This window comes from Anomaloglossus baeobatrachus, chromosome 7 (assembly GCF_048569485.1).
Source record: "Anomaloglossus baeobatrachus isolate aAnoBae1 chromosome 7, aAnoBae1.hap1, whole genome shotgun sequence".
Taxonomy (NCBI): Eukaryota; Metazoa; Chordata; class Amphibia; order Anura; family Aromobatidae; genus Anomaloglossus; species Anomaloglossus baeobatrachus.
In genome coordinates, this window is record NC_134359.1 from 181,828,362 (window position 1) to 181,845,147 (window position 16,786).

Sequence of the window (16,786 nt, forward strand, 5' to 3'; positions counted from 1 at the left end):
ACAGCTAAAATAACAAAAGAGTTTCTTCAGAACAACTCTGTGATCATCTTGACTGGTCCAGCCAGAGCCCTGACCTAAACTCAATTGAGTATCTCTGGAGAGACCTGAAAATGGTTGTCCACCAACATTCACCATCCAGCCTGACAGAACTGGAGAGGATCTGCATGGAAGAATGGCAGAGGATCCCCAAAACTTATGGCATCATTCCCAACAAGGCGCATGGCTGTACTAGCTCAAAAGGGTGCTTCTACTCAATACTGAGCAAAGGGTATGAATACTTACGGCCATATGATCTATCAGTTTTTCTTGTTTAAAAAATGTGCAAACATTTCTACAGCACTATTTTTTTTCTGACAAGATGGAGTGCAGAAGGTACATTAATGAGAAAAATAATTAACCTTCTTGAATTTACCAAATGACTACAATGAAACAGAGTGAAAAATGTAAAGGGGTCTGAATACTTTCCATACCCACATATTTATATATCTATATATATAATATTAAAATTAATATATGCACACATGTACACACAAACTATTTCTGGAAAAATAATTAAAATATAGTTGACAAAAAGATATTTATATATAAAAAATGATATTAATTAGCAGATTCTGTTGAGAGTAAAGTCCCACATTTTATTGAATATATAGTGATAGAGATTAATATTTTTTCAGTTAATAGAGGAGGGTAAGTTTAGGAGATTTGTCTGCACCAACGGATAAGAGATGGTCATGGTTGGTATCATGGTTGATGCCAGGATTAATAGGAAGTCCCTAATATTTATCAACTAATTTATTAGTTTATTATATATTGGGTTTGATTAATGAATATTATGGGTTTATTGGATGTAAATATACACAAATTAAGTTACCATACAGATTTATGATGATGAATTTAGCAGAGGATTGTAAAGTTTATTGACTATGCAAATATGTTGGTAATTTTTTTTGCATATATATATATATATTTATTGTGTGTTGTAATGGTTAGCTCTCTCTGCTGTCGAAAGCCTTAGGGAGGCTGAAACGTTCAGATGTGAGCTGCAAAAAAGGTATATACAAGCTGATTTGACGAGTGCCAGGACTCGTTACTTCTACTTTGGATCTGTTATCCAAGTGCACCGTTGCCCAGGTGGGGTGCCAATTCGTTTCCTGTTCATATATTTCTAGGACTGTAATGCTAGGGTTGGGAGTGCTACGGCCAAGTCCATGCATTGTGGTTTGAGATCGAACAGATGTACATGGACATATGAATGAGTTTTCCACTTTCAAAAAAGTGGCTGCAAACAATTGCAGTCATTTAAAACGACCCCCACAGTACTCTCCATCTTTGGGTCCAGCATTGGCTTTCCACTGCTGTCCCACTGTACTATCTGGAACGGTGACATCATGACTACCGCACACATTAATACTATAGCAAAATCACTGAGCTCACTGACTTGTGCCGTCTACATCAATAAAGATGCTGAGATTGGTTGCTGATGTGATATACATTACAGTCATAATCTCAATGCAGTAACCAATACACAGAAACCAAAGCAGAGGTGGAGAGTGGTCACTGGACCCCAGGAGGGAGAGTTCTGTCTGCGTTTGTCATTACAAATGTCTACAATCATTTAACTAGCACTTATTGTAAAGTGGAAACCCCCTTTAAGCTCTCAACAGGAACTTTGAATGAGCTAAAGGAATAGAACATCTGAGGCAACTTGGATCTTTGATATAAGCTACTGATGTGTATTCTATGACATATTATGGGTGTATTCACATTAGAGGTAATTGATTAAAGAGGAGTAACTAAGCTTTTATTATTTTAATGACTTTGTCAAGCAGGAAAGCTGTGAAACTTTGCAAATTACTTTATTAGGAATTTGTCTTCATTCCTGTAAAAGAAACCTACATGTAACTAGTTTCCAAACTGTTTTTCCCTGGTCTATTTGCCTGCACAACACTCAGAAGATTGGAAAGGTGCTGACATTTTTACTGCCAGAATTTGTACTCCAATATGTTCGGATATCAATGCAGCTAAAAACAGATTGTGGAAACTATTTGCGTGCAATGTTGTTATAGAAATGAAGACAAATTTCTAATAATGTGATATGCAAAGTTTTATAAATTTCAATGTGTCACACGGGGTTTGGCTATTGTCTGAGTATCATGGCGGCATTAAACGATGTTCAGACTACCGACTCTGACACTTCACATTATACTTTATCTAGTGCTTCAGAGTTACAGAAGCAGGCTCGGGTGTCAACCCGCTGTGTGGTCATTAGTGATCAGACAAGCAGGAGTTAATTTCTGCAAGCCTGCTAGTTAAATTTTGGATCACATGTTGTGGAAGACCCATCACAAGTACTCCCCACCTTTTTAAGGAGGAGGAATATGTCTCGCCATGATGACTATAACTTTCACTAACATGGTCCATGTGCTATTGTGTTACTGTTACTGGTGATTTACTGTGTGCTATGGAAATCTGTGTGGTCTTTAATTTTTAATAGGCTTAATTTTTTCATTAGCTTATCATCCAGTATCTAAAAACACTAAGGCTGATGCATTGTCCAGGTGTTTTCTGGATGGGAACCTTTTGAAGAATCTGTGCCCATCCTGCAAAAGGGAGCGATGGTGTCGGCACTCAGTACGGAGGTTGAATCTGAGATTGTGGCAGCCGAGCATGAAGCACCTTCTGAGGTCCCAGCTAACAAGTTATTAGTTTCTTTGAATCTTTGCCTTCAGGAAAATCACGATTCTACCCTGGCTGGGGTGAATGACCATGGATCTCTTATTGTGTTGTTTGTAGTGGCCCAAAATCCAGAGGGATGTGGTGTCTTATATGTATGCGTGTTCAACCTGTTTACGTTATAAGGCATCACACTCATCTGTCAGGTGGTCTGCGGCCATTGAGAGTCCCTAGCAAACCTTGGATGGACATTTCCTCCATGTATTTTATTATGGATCTTCCTTTTATATCTTGCTTAAAGCAATGAAATTGAATAGATGATCAACTCATCTCCTCTCATCTGCTGCATTCTAACTCTGCTTTCTGCTTATAGCAATAAAATGGTATATATCATTAGTTCTAACTGAGCTTGTTCTTGGATGTTGAAATCTTATCTCACTTGCTCATGAGGTTTATGATCCTGCTAGCATTCAAGCATGTTTATTGTTATTGCAACTTATTGCCTTTTTTGTCTAAAGTTAGCTGATTAACAAGCTAAATTGACCCAGGTTTAAGCACAAACTTTCCTAAATAAGTAAATCTAGCTAAGGGGAAGCATTTGTGTTGGAGGCATTTGTGCAGATTTCAAACAAGTGCTGATTTTAAGTGCACAGCAGTTATTCATGGCAGTTATACAGGGCAGGAGACAGGTAAGGCATGCAAGACAATCAAACAAACTTGCTCCAAGTTTTTATGTATTGCAAAATGTTTCCTTCCTATGTATTTGTATCATTTATATGCTATCTGCTTCAATCCCTCATTTCTACCACCCTTTCACACACCCAGTGCACTCCTACCACATCAGTCCCTCTCTCCTCCCCTCTCCTATGTACTGTTCTCACGCTCTTTTCTATAATATAAACCATCCAGATCCATTCACTCCCACCATGCAACGTAATAGACACTCTCATAAATCTCTTAACCACATGCTCACTCTATATTCTCCTCCTTTTAGCAGGGGATATTGCACCTAATCCAGGCCCTTCTTATAATATTCTTATAAAAGGAAGTTCAATTCCTTCCCTTGGCATACTCAGAAAACCCCTAAATCTTATTAATATTCCTTGCATGCCTTCTGTCTGCTTTAATTTCCCCTTTGGAACTCACTCTCAGCGTGTAACAAACTCTCCTTCAACCATGATTTATTCCTTTCCAATTCCCTTACCTTCTTGGCTCTTACTGAGACCTAGTATCAGCAGTAAGACACCACCGCTGCTGCTGCTCTCTCAGATGGTGGCCTACAATTTTTCACACCCCTAGATTTGACAACAGATCAGGTCGAGATGTTGGTTTGCTGCGTTCCCCAAACTGCACTTCTTAGGTAATTCTTCCTGTCCCCTCACTTATTTTCCCTTCTTTTGAGGTCTACACTGTTAGGCTTTACAGACCCTTCTCCCTGCAAGTAGCAGTTGTGTATCACCCTCCAGGTCCAACCCGTCAGTTCTTGGATCATTTTGCCACCTGGCTTCCACATTTCCTAGTCTGTGACCTTTCCACTCTTGTCATGGGGAACTTTAACATCCCTATTGATGATCCCCTCTCCCCAGCTGCTGCTCATCTTTTATCATTAAACCTCCTCTCTTGGCCTTTCACAACTAACTCTCCTACACATGAAGGTGGGAATACGCTGGTCTTATCCCGCCTCTGCTCAGTGAATGATTTTACTAACTGCCCCCTCCCACTCTCTGACCACAACCTTCTTTCATTCTTGGTCAAGAGCTGTCAACCCACTCAGGACACCCCCACTTACCTCCCATATAGGAATATACACGCCATTAACACCCAGAAATTTCTGAAGAAGTTGCAGTCATCATTGGGCCCAATATCCTCCCTCTCATGTCCTGACTCTGCTGTAAAACATTATAATGAAACCCTGCAGAGCGCCCTGGATGAAGCTGCCCCTGCTATACGCAGAGCAACTCGGTGCAGACAGCAGCTGCCCTGGCACACGTTGCAAACACGCTTTCTCCAGCGGTGCTCCAGGTGCGCTTAACGTCTGTGGAGAAAATCCAATCTAGCTGAAGATTTCATCCATTATAAGCTTATGATCAAAACATACAATACTGCCCTTCACCTCTCCAAATAAGCGTACTTTAACACCCTTCATCACCTCTCTAGCCAATAATCCTAAACGACTCTTTGATACTTTCCATTGCCTCTTCGGACCAAGAGTTCTGGCCCCAACCACCAACCTCAGCGCAGACAACCTGGCCAATTATTTTAAAGAAAAAAATGACTATATACTACAGGAAATTCCTCACAGCCTCATAACACCACACATTGTCTGCATTCCTACACTTCATCTAGATCACTTTCACTCTTTGATCCAGTCACAGAAAAAGTTACTAGGCCCTCACATTTTCTTGCCCTACTACCTGCACCAGTGACCCTATTCCCTCACATCTCCTTAAATCTGTCACCCCCAGCTGTCACCACTCACCTAACTAAAATATTCAATCTCTCTCCTCTGGTGTCTTTCCCTCCTCCTTCAAACATGCCAGCATACACCCATTACTTAAAAACCATCCCTGGACCAAAATTGTGCCGCTAACTACAGACCTGTCTCTAATCTTCCCTTCATCTCCAAACTATTGGTACGGTTGGTCCACTCCCGTTTAATCCGCTATCTGCCAGATAATTCTCTTCTTGACCCTTTACAATCTGGTTTCTGCTTTTTGCACTCTACTGAAACTGCTCTTACTAAAGTCTCTAATGATCTACTAATAGCTAAATCTAATGGTCACTACTCCCTGCTGATTCTCCTGGATCTCTCTGCTACATTTGATACTCTGGATCACCAGCTCCTCCTCACTATGCTCTGCTCTATCGGGCTCAAGGACACCGTTCTTTCTTGGTTTTCCTCTTATCTCTCTGACCGTTCATTCACTATATCTTTTGCCAGCTCCTCTTCCTCTCCTCTTCCCCTTACAGTCGGGGTTCCTCAGGGTCGGTCCTAGGCACCCTCCTTTTCTCTCTATAGACTGCCCCTATTATACAAACGATCAGCAGATTTGGTTTCTAGTACGATCTCTATGCTGATGACACCCAACTGTACACATTTTCACCTGACATCACCCCTACATTATTACAAAATACTATCGATTGTCAGTCCGCCGTCTCCAACATCATGTGCTACCTCTATCTAAAACTGAACATGTCAAAAACTGAACTCCTCATGTTTCCTTCCTCCTCCAACCTTCTGAAACCCAATATTGCCATTTCTGAGTGTGGTTCTACCATTACGCCCCAGCAGCACACCTGATGTCTTGGGGTTATATTTGACTCCGATCTCTCCTTCACTCCCCATATTCGTTTTCTCGCTCGTTCATGTCAATTCCACCTCAAAAACATCTCTAGTATTTGTCCTTTTCTTACCGTTGACTCTGCAAAAACTCTTACTGTCGCTCTCATTCATTCTCGCCTGGATTATTGTAATTCTATACTAATTGGTCTCCCTGTTACTAAACTCTCCCCTCTGCTTCTGCTGTGTGCCAGTCATTGCACTGGTTGCCTATCCACTACAGAATCCAACATAAACTTATCACTCTCACTCACAAAGCTCTCCACAGTTCCGCACCACCCTAAATCTCTGTCTATCACCCCACTCATGCCCTCCGCTCTGTTAATGACCTAAGACTGACATACTCAACAATTCGAACCTCAAACTCAAGTGTTCAAGATTTCTCACGAGCTGCGCCTATGCTCTGTAGCACACTACCAAGAACAATCCAATTATTTCCCAACAACCACACTTTTAAGCGGGCCATAAAAACGCATTTCTTTAGACTAGCCTATCACCTCACCACCCTGATCTAATCTAGTCCCTTTCTGCCCTTCATACAATTTAATTCCAATTCTTGTCCCCTGTATCTTCTGATTTCATTCCTCTTCATGTACTTTTTACACTCTGTACCTGTATAAATTCTGGCTGGTGATCGGTCCACGCAGCTGGTTTTAAATCCACTATTAAATCGATGGCTGGACCATATATGACAAGCGTTTCTCTCCTCTCCCGGGCCCCTCCCCCATTCACCTTTTGTGCCTCCCCTATTTCCTCATAGACTGTAAGCTTACGAGCAGGGCCCTCACTCCTCTTGGTATCTTAATTTTGTAATTTTGTATTGTCTCATATTGTCTGTAAATGTCCCCTCTGAATTGTAAAGCGATGCGGAATATGTTGCCGCTATAGAAATAAAAATTATTATTATTCCATCCTCTGCTGGTAATACGGTCATTTTGGTTGGGTTGGCTATGTTTTCCAAAATGACACATTTTATCGCCTTACGATCTTTACTCACTGCTAAAACTTTACCTGAGGTATTTATACATGAAATTGTCAGACTCCACGGAGCCCCACCTGATAATGTTTCTGATAGCGGTACTCAAATTATTGCCAATTTTTGGAGGTCTTTCTGCTCTTGCTTAGGGATTTAACTGTCATACTTGTTGGCATTGCATCTGCAGTCTAATGGGTAAACAGAGTGTATGAATCAGAACTTAGAGCAGTATTTGCCCTGTTTTGGCTAATCAGGAGGATTGGTCCTCGTTCCTTCCTCTGACAGAGTCTGGTATCAATCGTCCCTTTGAGTCCTCTGGTATATCCCCTTTGTTTTGTATCTATGGTCAACATCCCCATTTCTCCACTTTTCTTAAGGGGAACTTGTCTGAAAACCTGTACCTGAAAAGGACCTATTGGGCTTTAAGGTATCGTCAAAATAGGAAAAGGTTCAGAAGCACTTGCATAACATGGACTCTAAGTATAAATGTGTGTGTGTGTGTCTGGTCCAGATCTTTGTATGGGTGATCTGGAGTGGTTGGCCACTAGAAACATTAGGCTTAAAGTATTGTCATTTAAGTCAGGACCTCAGTTCATCGGTCCAGCCAAAATTACTGCTGTTATCAATCCATTGGCTTTCCAAGCTTCATGTAAAAGACATAATGGTTTCCACAAATCTCTATTAAAGAAATCTGTGGGTTTGGGAACTCCTCTTCCCACCCCTCCACCTCTGGTCTTAGTTGATGGATCCCTGGAGTTTCAGATATTGAGGATTATAGATTATTGGGTCATTCATTGTTTTTTACAGTAGCTGGTTCACTGGCAGGGTTATGGTCCTAAGGAGAGAACTTGGGTACCTGCCTCCAATATCAATGTGGAGCTTCTAATTAGAGCTTTTCATTGCTGTTATCTGAAAAGACCTGGTCCTGAGGGTCGAGAGGTCCCTCATGGAGGGAAGGGTATGGTCACACGGTGTTTGGCTCTATACTCGTCACCTGGTTATTTCCTCCCTGCTCTTTATTAACTCCTGATCACGTATTGCCTTATATCGCAATGTGTGATAGCTGTGTGATTGAGTTTTGGTTTCACCATTTGTCCATATCTGTGGGTTCGCCACTCCTGTCCCGGTTCTCCCATGTGGTGGGGGAGAGAGGGTGTTAGATCAATGCTAGCCAGAAGCAGGGTAAGAAAGGCGTCCCAGGCTTCCTCACCATTAGACTTCGCTCTGGGAGTAGGTACAGTTAGGGCTCCCTAGCCTGAGGGCTAGTCTAGGAGCCCCGACTCCTGTTATACCCTGTCACCCCATGACTGGGAAAAATTATTAAAAAAATAAGAGTGCAATTTAGTAATGCTAGATTTTTTTTTTATAGGGAAATTGCTTTATACACTGCTTTACACACTGCAATAAAGATAAAGCAAAAATATAGCAAAACAAAAAAACCAAACATCAGTTCTATTAATAGTTTAAAACAAAAATAAATGTAAAATTACATTGCCAATGAACAGATGTTCCTGTGACCACAGAAAGGCAAACGAACAGTTGCAAAAGCTCTGCCCTGGTTGAACATTTCAGTTACTTGAGAAGGCAAATAACTGGTGGAAGCCATAATAACTTTTCCAAAGTAACTCGTCCAGGTGGTTGGTTCTTCTGCAGGCCTATAAAGCAAAAAAAGATACTTGCTGTAAGTATCAAAAACATTTTTAAAGGTGATATAGAAGGGTTAATAGTTTCTCTATTTCTTTATTAAAGATATTTTATTTCATTAGTAAATATATCTGGTGGTAGTTCGTAGTCATGGAGCCTTCAGAATAAGAGACAAGCTCAAGGATTATTATTGTCTCTAAATGTTCTTCTTATCTTCTTCTTATCTCATAGGCATGTCTCTACATTTTTTTGTTTTGCTAAAACTTAAAAGGTCATATGAGCAACTTGTAAAGTCCAGCTAGAAGCCTTTTTTGCAATATCAAATTGATCTGTAAATGGTATAAATAAACTGTACCTTAGCTAAATAAACAGAAAACTGATCATGCTCACATGAATGCAGGTCTTTTTCTCCGAGCGCTCGATCATGATTAGGTCTAAAGAGGCCTAATTCAGAGGACCTCACTGGTGATCCCATAAGCTGACTTGTGACAAAACAGAACAGCTACAACAAAGGCGATCTACCTGTGTATACTTTTCTCTAACCATAAGATAATATAAATAAATTGCTATAGCGGATATACTGCCTTTACTTCGGGGGCGTAGAATTAAGCAACAACAGAACAGGAAAGGGGTATGTGTGTTTTGTTTTTTATTAATTAACAAATCACCATGGCTTTTTTTACCCCTTCATGAATTTTGATTTTCTTTTTAAAGTTATATAATGTAAAGTAAATTGCAACTAGTGCATTTAATACAATAAACATTAGTTTCAACATTCATTTTTTCCTAAAAATCCCTCATTTTATCCTACGGGGGAACACTATTCTTCTTATGGAGACTTTGCAAGCCAGTCTGACTGGATGCTAGTAAGGGGACTTATAGGTGCCATGCCCCTTTGCAAAATATTCAAATTTTCTCTCCAGGACAGGAGACAAACTCTAGCGCAGCGCCACCTATTGGAAGTAGCGATCCTAAAAGCTAAAATGTGGATTTTTAACAATCCTTTACAAATAACTTAGGATATATATGCCAGATCAGAATCCCAATTTGCACACACGGTGTTTCGGGGTGCTTGCCCCTCGTGAGTGCAAAGTATGGGGTGTCTGATCTGGCTATGAGAAGCTTTGTGGGTTTACGTGTTGAATGTATGGATAGATTTCAGCGTTTAGTGGAACAAGATTTCAAAAAACTTCATGACAGCGTTCGCACTCTTCCCACCAAGCATAATTTGCCTTTGAGATTAAGAAAAACATTACAAGATCTTGAAAAAATGACCGATTTATTGATTAGGATGTTGTACAAAAGGTGGTGTCGTTGTAGTTATGGACTCACTGGCTTATTGTACCCAGATGGAGTCCATGCTCAATAACCCCACCGTATACATGAAATTATCCTCTGATCCAACTAAGAAATTTTCTCTTTTGGTCACCCAATTAATAGAGGAAGGCTTACATTTAGGCTTCATTACAAAAAACAAAAATACAATTTAATTGTGCAACATCTTATTATTCCAACTCTACATGCCTTACCTAAAACACATAAGGGAATAGCATCTCCCCCTATTAGACCAATAGTTTCAGGAATTGGGTCATCTAATGAACATTTAGGTGAATGACTAGATTATATTTTGCAATCACTTACACACACACAGAACACCAGGTTACATTAAAGACAACATCGTCATACTTCATCAATTCTCTAACAAAATTTGGCATTCAGATAACATTTGGCTTAGTTGCGATGTTATTTCGTTGTATACTTCCATTCCATTGTTCATTGCTATTCAAGCTTTAATTTTTCATCTAAAAAATACAGCTCCTTTTCCTCTACCTTTCAAAATTACATTATTCAAGTGGCACAATTCTAAATGGAACACATTTTTTTGTACTCAACAAACAGTTTTATTTACAGTACCACGGTGCCAAATTTTCACCCTCAATCGCTAATTTGGTAATGGCTTTTTAGGAGGTAAAATTTTTGTATTGTGTCGAGAACCCTGTTTGTCAATTCAACCATTGGTATGGCAGATTTATCGACGATCAATTGTTCATATGGAATGGCCCCATTTCATCCATTCCCCATTTTATTAATTACTAGCTGTACTACCCGGCTTCGCCCGGGTTAATAACTGTTGTTAACAAAATAGAATGTATTAACATTCCCGGGATAGAATGTATAAATAGAATGTATTAACGCCCGGGATAGTAACTGTCTCTCTGTTTCTCTCCCATTCTCTGTCTGTCTCCCCCTCTGTATATATCTCTCTGTCTCTCTCTCTTTATCTCTTTGTCTGTCTGTCTCTTTCCCTGTCTGTCTCAATCTCTTTCCCTGTCTGTCTATCTCTGTCACTTTCCCTGTCTGTTTCTTTCCCTGTCTCTTTCCCTCTCTTTCCCTGTCTGTCTCTTTCCCTTTCTTCCCCTGTCTGTCTGTTTCCCTGTGTCTGTCTCTGTCTCTTTGTCTGTGTCTGTCTCTTTCCCTGTCAGTCTGTCTCTTTGTCTGTGTCTGTCTTTTTGTGTCTGTCTCTTACCCTGTCTATATCTGTTTCTTACCCTGTCTGTGTCTGCCTCTTTCCCCGGGTTAATAACTGCTGTTAACAAAATAGAATGTATTAACATTCCCGGGATAGAATGTATAAATAGAATATATTAATGCCTGGCATAGTAACTGTCTCTCTGTTTCTCTCCCATTCTCTGTCTGTCTCCCCCTCTGTATATATATCTCTCTGTCTCTCTCTCTATCTTTGTCTGTCTGTCTCTTTACCTGTCTCTCTCTCTCTTTGTCTGTCTGTCTGTCTCTTTCCCTGTCTGTCTCTGATTGTCTCTGTCTTCTTCTCCATCTGTCTCAATCTCTTTCCCTGTCTGTCTATCTATCTCTTTCCTTGTCTGTCTATCTGTCACTTTCCCTGTTTGTCTCTTTCCCTGTCTGTCTCTTTCCCTCTCTTTCCCTGTCTGTCTGTTTCCCTGTGTCTGTCTCTTTGTCTGTGTCCATCTCTTAACCTGTCTCTCTCTTTCCCTGTCAGTCTGTCTCTTTGTCTGTCTCTTTGTGTCTGTTTCTTACCCTGTCTGTGTCTGTCTCTTTCCCTGGCTGCATTGTGACACGCCAACATTCCATATAAGGGCGTGGATGCGCATTCTTCTGAAGTTCTGGCTGCACTGTGGCTCCCAGCTCCATTCGCTTTAATGGAGGCACGTTTTTTGGTGAATAACTGTAAAGCGCGGGGTTAAAATTTCCCCTCAAAACATAGCCTATGACGCTCTTGGGGTCCAGAAGCGTGAGTGTGCAAAATTTTGTGGCTGTAGCTGCGACGGTGCAGATGCCAATCCCGGACATACACACATACATATACACATATACACACACACACACACACACATTCAGCTTTATATATTAGATTTAAACAATAATCAATTCAATTTTGGACTTGACACTTACTGGTATTCCTGATCAAACCATTTCAACATCTATTTACCGTAAACCCTTAGCCGGTAATAACATTTTGCATGCTGATAGTATGCATCCTGATCACACGATCAAAACCATACCGGTGGGTGAATTCACTAGGGTTCTCTGCAATTGTAGCAAACCTTCCACCTATAACAATGAAATGGCATTGACTGAAGCTAGATTACACACAAGGGGTTACCCTCCTTGGACACTTCAAAGAGTACGCAGAATACTAGCAAAGAAAAAAAAACACAATAATTTACCGTATTTTTCGGACTATAAGACACACTTTTTTCCCCGAAATGCTGAGGAAAGCATCTGATAGTCTGAATGTAGGGCATGGCTGCAGGGAATGAGGGTGCTGCGGTGGAGCGGGTCATCGGCTGCATGAGCAGGCTGTAGCAGCGCCTACCGTGACCACGGTGGGCCCGCTCATTTCATATGCATGCATCCTCCCGTCCATCATCTCTCAGCGCTGAAGCCGGCGCTGACAAATGGACGGGATGATAGGCGAGGGATGCACGCATGACAGCCGGCCCGCGTAATCACTCCTGGCAACTACAGCTTGGAGTGATCATGTGTGGCTGTATTCACTGCCCCCAATGCATCATCATCAGCGCGGGGGCAGTGAATAAGTACGGTATACTCACCGGTCACCGTTCCCTGCAGCATCGCAATGTCCTCCTGTCTGCCGGCCCGCTGATATATGTGGAGAGCGGTGCGCACAGCGATGATGTCATCGCTGTGTGCACCACTCTCCACACACATCAGCGGGCAGGCAGACAGGAGGTCATTGCGATGCTGCAGGGAACGGTGACTGGCTCCACACAGGTCAGCAGCGCTGCTGCTGGCACAGACAGGAAGACGAGCGATGCTGCTGGAATGAGGAAAGGGGAGTATAAACGTTTATTTTTTGTGATCCACAGGATGCAGGCCATATACCAGGATGGGGGTATATAGCAGGCTGGGGGTATATAGCAGGATGAGGGACATATATACAAGGATGGGGATCATAGACAAGGCAGGAGGATCATTATCAGGATGGGGTATCTTAGTAGAGAATTTCGGGACATTACCCCCCTAACAGTGTCAGCAGCAGATCCTCGCCTCATAATAGTGTGTCATGACCACATTTTTTGCTTAAAATTTTATTTTCCTCCTCTGAAACGAGGGTGCGTCTTATGGTCCGGGGCATCTTATAGTCCGAAAAAATACAGTAATTAATTCTCCAAATATTTTATCAGAAACACAAAATAAATTAATTGTGTCCTTACAATATAGCACACAGTTTAATTACATTAAAAAAATTATTAATCGTTGCTTACCAATTTTGAATGAGGATCCCATTCTTGCGTCTTTATTACAGTCAGGCTGTACTGTGGTTGCAAAAAAAGCTCCCTCTTTAGGTAACATCCTTTCACCCAGTTTTTGTTAAAAATAGATCTATCCACATGTAGCTTTAACAATAAGGTTTTTTTTAGGTGTGGAAACCCCCCCCCCCCGTTGCCACACGTGTGAATTTGCCATGCCTTGCGTATCTTTTTCTAATGCCAGTGAAACTACCATACATCCTATATGAAAGTACATTAATTGTAATACAACTAATGTTTATTGTATTAAATGCACTAGTTGCAATTTACTTTACATAGGTTGTACAACAAGGAAACTTAAAGTATGAATTAATGAACACATTAGAGATATTCATATCTCACAACGTGCCACTATCACAAACAGGCATCTTTCTGCGGCATCTAAGCATTTTGTTCTTCAGTATAACTGTAATACTAATTCCTTGCGTATATTCGGTATAGAAAGGGTTAAAATTTCTCCTCGCGGTGGTGACATCCAGCATCAGGTCTTAACTGGTGAGGCTTTTTGGATCTTTCATCTAGGAACGCGAATGCCTAATGGTCTCAACTTAAAGGAGTTGTCAGACATTAGCTTAAAAAAAAATTTTTGAGTTTATCTGTGCTGTATTGTCATATAAATCACACCTACATTGTTATTTTTTGTTTTCTAACTTTTGTTCCTCTTGAATTATCCCTTTATTCTCTGCAGCTCTTGTTTACATTCAGATCCAGCAAACATGACCACTTCCTGTGCAAAACCTCAGTCAGAGCTGTCACCACCCACCCCAGTGTCCAGCCTCGCCCCCTGCCCGCCCCCTGTACACACATTCCTTGTCAGTATTCTTCCCCAGCACCTGACCTGATATCACTACAGCATTGCAAATAACAGCCCCACATCGGGCTCTGCACCGCACACGCACACATATGGCTCTGCACCGCACACGTATGCTCTGCACCACACACATATGGCTCTGTACCGCACACGCACACATATGGCTCTGTACCGCACACATATGGCTCTGCACCGCACATGCACACATATGGCTCTGTACCGCACACGCACACATATGGCTCTGCACCGCACATGCACACATATGGCTCTGCACCACACACATATGGCTCTGCACCGCATACGCACACATATGGCTCTGCACCGCACATGCACACATATGGCTCTGCACCGCACACGCACACATATGGCTCTGCACACGCACACATATGGCTCTGTACCGCACACGCACACATATGGCTCTGCACACGCACACATATGGCTCTGCACCGCACACATATGGCTCTGTACCGCACACGTACACATATGGCTCTGCACCGCACACATATGGCTCTGCACCGCACACGCACACATATGGCTCTGCACACGCACACATATGGCTCTGCACCGCACACATATGGCTCTGTACCGCACACGTACACATATGGCTCTGCACCGCACACGCACACATATGGCTCTGCACCGCACACGCACACATATGGCTCTGCACCGCACACGCATGGCTCTGCAATGCACACATATGGCTCTGCACCGCGCACGCACACATATGGCTCTGCACACACACATATGGCTCTGCACACGCACACAAGGCTCTGTACCGCACACGCACACATATGGCTCTGCACACGCACACATATGGCTCTGCACACGCACACATATGGCTCTGCACCGCACACATATGGCTCTGCACCGCACACATATGGCTATGTACCGCACACGCACACATATGGCTCTGCACCGCACACGCACACATATGGCTCTGCACACGCACACATATGGCTCTGCACACGCACACATATGGCTCTGCACACGCACACATATGGCTCTGCACACGCACACATGGCTCTGCACACGCACACATGGCTCTGCACACGCACACATATGGCTCTGCACACGCACACATATGGCTCTGCGCACGCACACATATGGCTCTGCACACGCACACATATGGCTCTGCACACGCACACATATGGCTCTGCACACGCACACATATGGCTCTGCACACGCACACGCACACATATGGCTCTGCACACGCACACATATGGCTCTGCACCGCACACGCACACATATGGCTCTGCACCGCACACATGTGGCTCTGTACCGCACACGCACACATATGGCTCTGCACCGCACACGCACACATATGGCTCTGCACACGCACACATATGGCTCTGCACACATATAGCCCTGCACACATATGGCTCTGCACACACACACATGGCTCTGCACACGCACACATATGGCTCTACACACGCACACATATGGCTCTGCACACACACACACATATGGCTCTGCACCGCACACGCACATATATGGCTCTGCACCGCACACATATGGCTCTGCACACGCACACATATGGCTCTGCACACGCACACATATGGCTCTGCGCACCCCCCCCCATAGGGAACACATGTAGGGAGTGCACACCCGTCCTCGGTCCCCGCTGCTCCTGCACGTTCGCCAGCTGTCTGTGCTCTGGACATATCAGCACAGTAGTGACGTCACCGCTGTGCTGAAGAGAGCACAGACAGCCGGAGGGACAGTGATGAGATGCAGCGCTGCGCTGCTTCTCATCAGCACTTTCAAATGTACCGGCATCTGTGATCTGTGATGCCGGTACATTTGAATGTGTGATCCTGGGCAGGGGGCCCGGTGCTGGAGCTGACACCATGGCAGCTGCCGCCAGGCCCCGTCCCCAGGTCATGGACCTCACAGCAGTGCAGGGGGAGGTTACTGGAGAGTAAAAGAGGTGCGGGGGAATGTGTGGGAGGGTGCAGGGGAGGGGGCGGTGACTCCCCGCACTGTACAGCCCAGCAGGGAGGTGACATGCTGTTCCACATTTGCATGTCAACATGGTCCTGCCCATGTTGACATGAAATGACCGGAAGCAGCAAAATCGCGGCAGGAGCGGTCACATGACCTCTCTGAGCCGGGGGAGAGGGGCTGACAGCAGGGCAGGTAAGTGGTCTCTATCTACTTACCTGCCCCAATGTAGCCCAATAGGGAAATAAAAAAAAAAAAGTCAAAGAAGCCGGATAACCCCTTTAAGACGAGATGTTATGTTTCATTATTGATCCAGGTAGATAATGATTACATGAACATTTTATCTATTTATTCTTGATTTCATATTTTTTTTAAGTGTATGAATTGTTTGTATATATATTTGTTGTAAATGTACCTATGTTCCTCTGTGTATTATCTACCCGGTGTCAGCACATGTGTTTCCCTAATTAAACTGATTCCTCCCTAATTATTGAAATTATCGTTCCCTCCCCTTTTGTCTGATTTTGCCCTCTTCCGCCTGTGGTCTGTTCCGGTGGTGTGTCATCTGCTCGGGAGAGAAGAACCGG

At 43.0% G+C, this 16,786-nt stretch overlaps 1 protein-coding gene across 2 annotated transcripts in view; it reads right to left on the minus strand.

The window, feature by feature from the left end:
* Nucleotides 1-16,786, minus strand: part of WIPI2 (WD repeat domain, phosphoinositide interacting 2) — a 738,254-nt gene that overhangs the window by 186,467 nt on the left and 535,001 nt on the right. For both annotated transcript variants that reach the window (XM_075319053.1, XM_075319052.1), the window contains exon 9: nucleotides 8,480-8,644. In XM_075319053.1, the coding sequence (XP_075175168.1) occupies nucleotides 8,480-8,644 (165 nt within the window). The remainder of the gene's footprint in view (nucleotides 1-8,479; nucleotides 8,645-16,786) is intronic.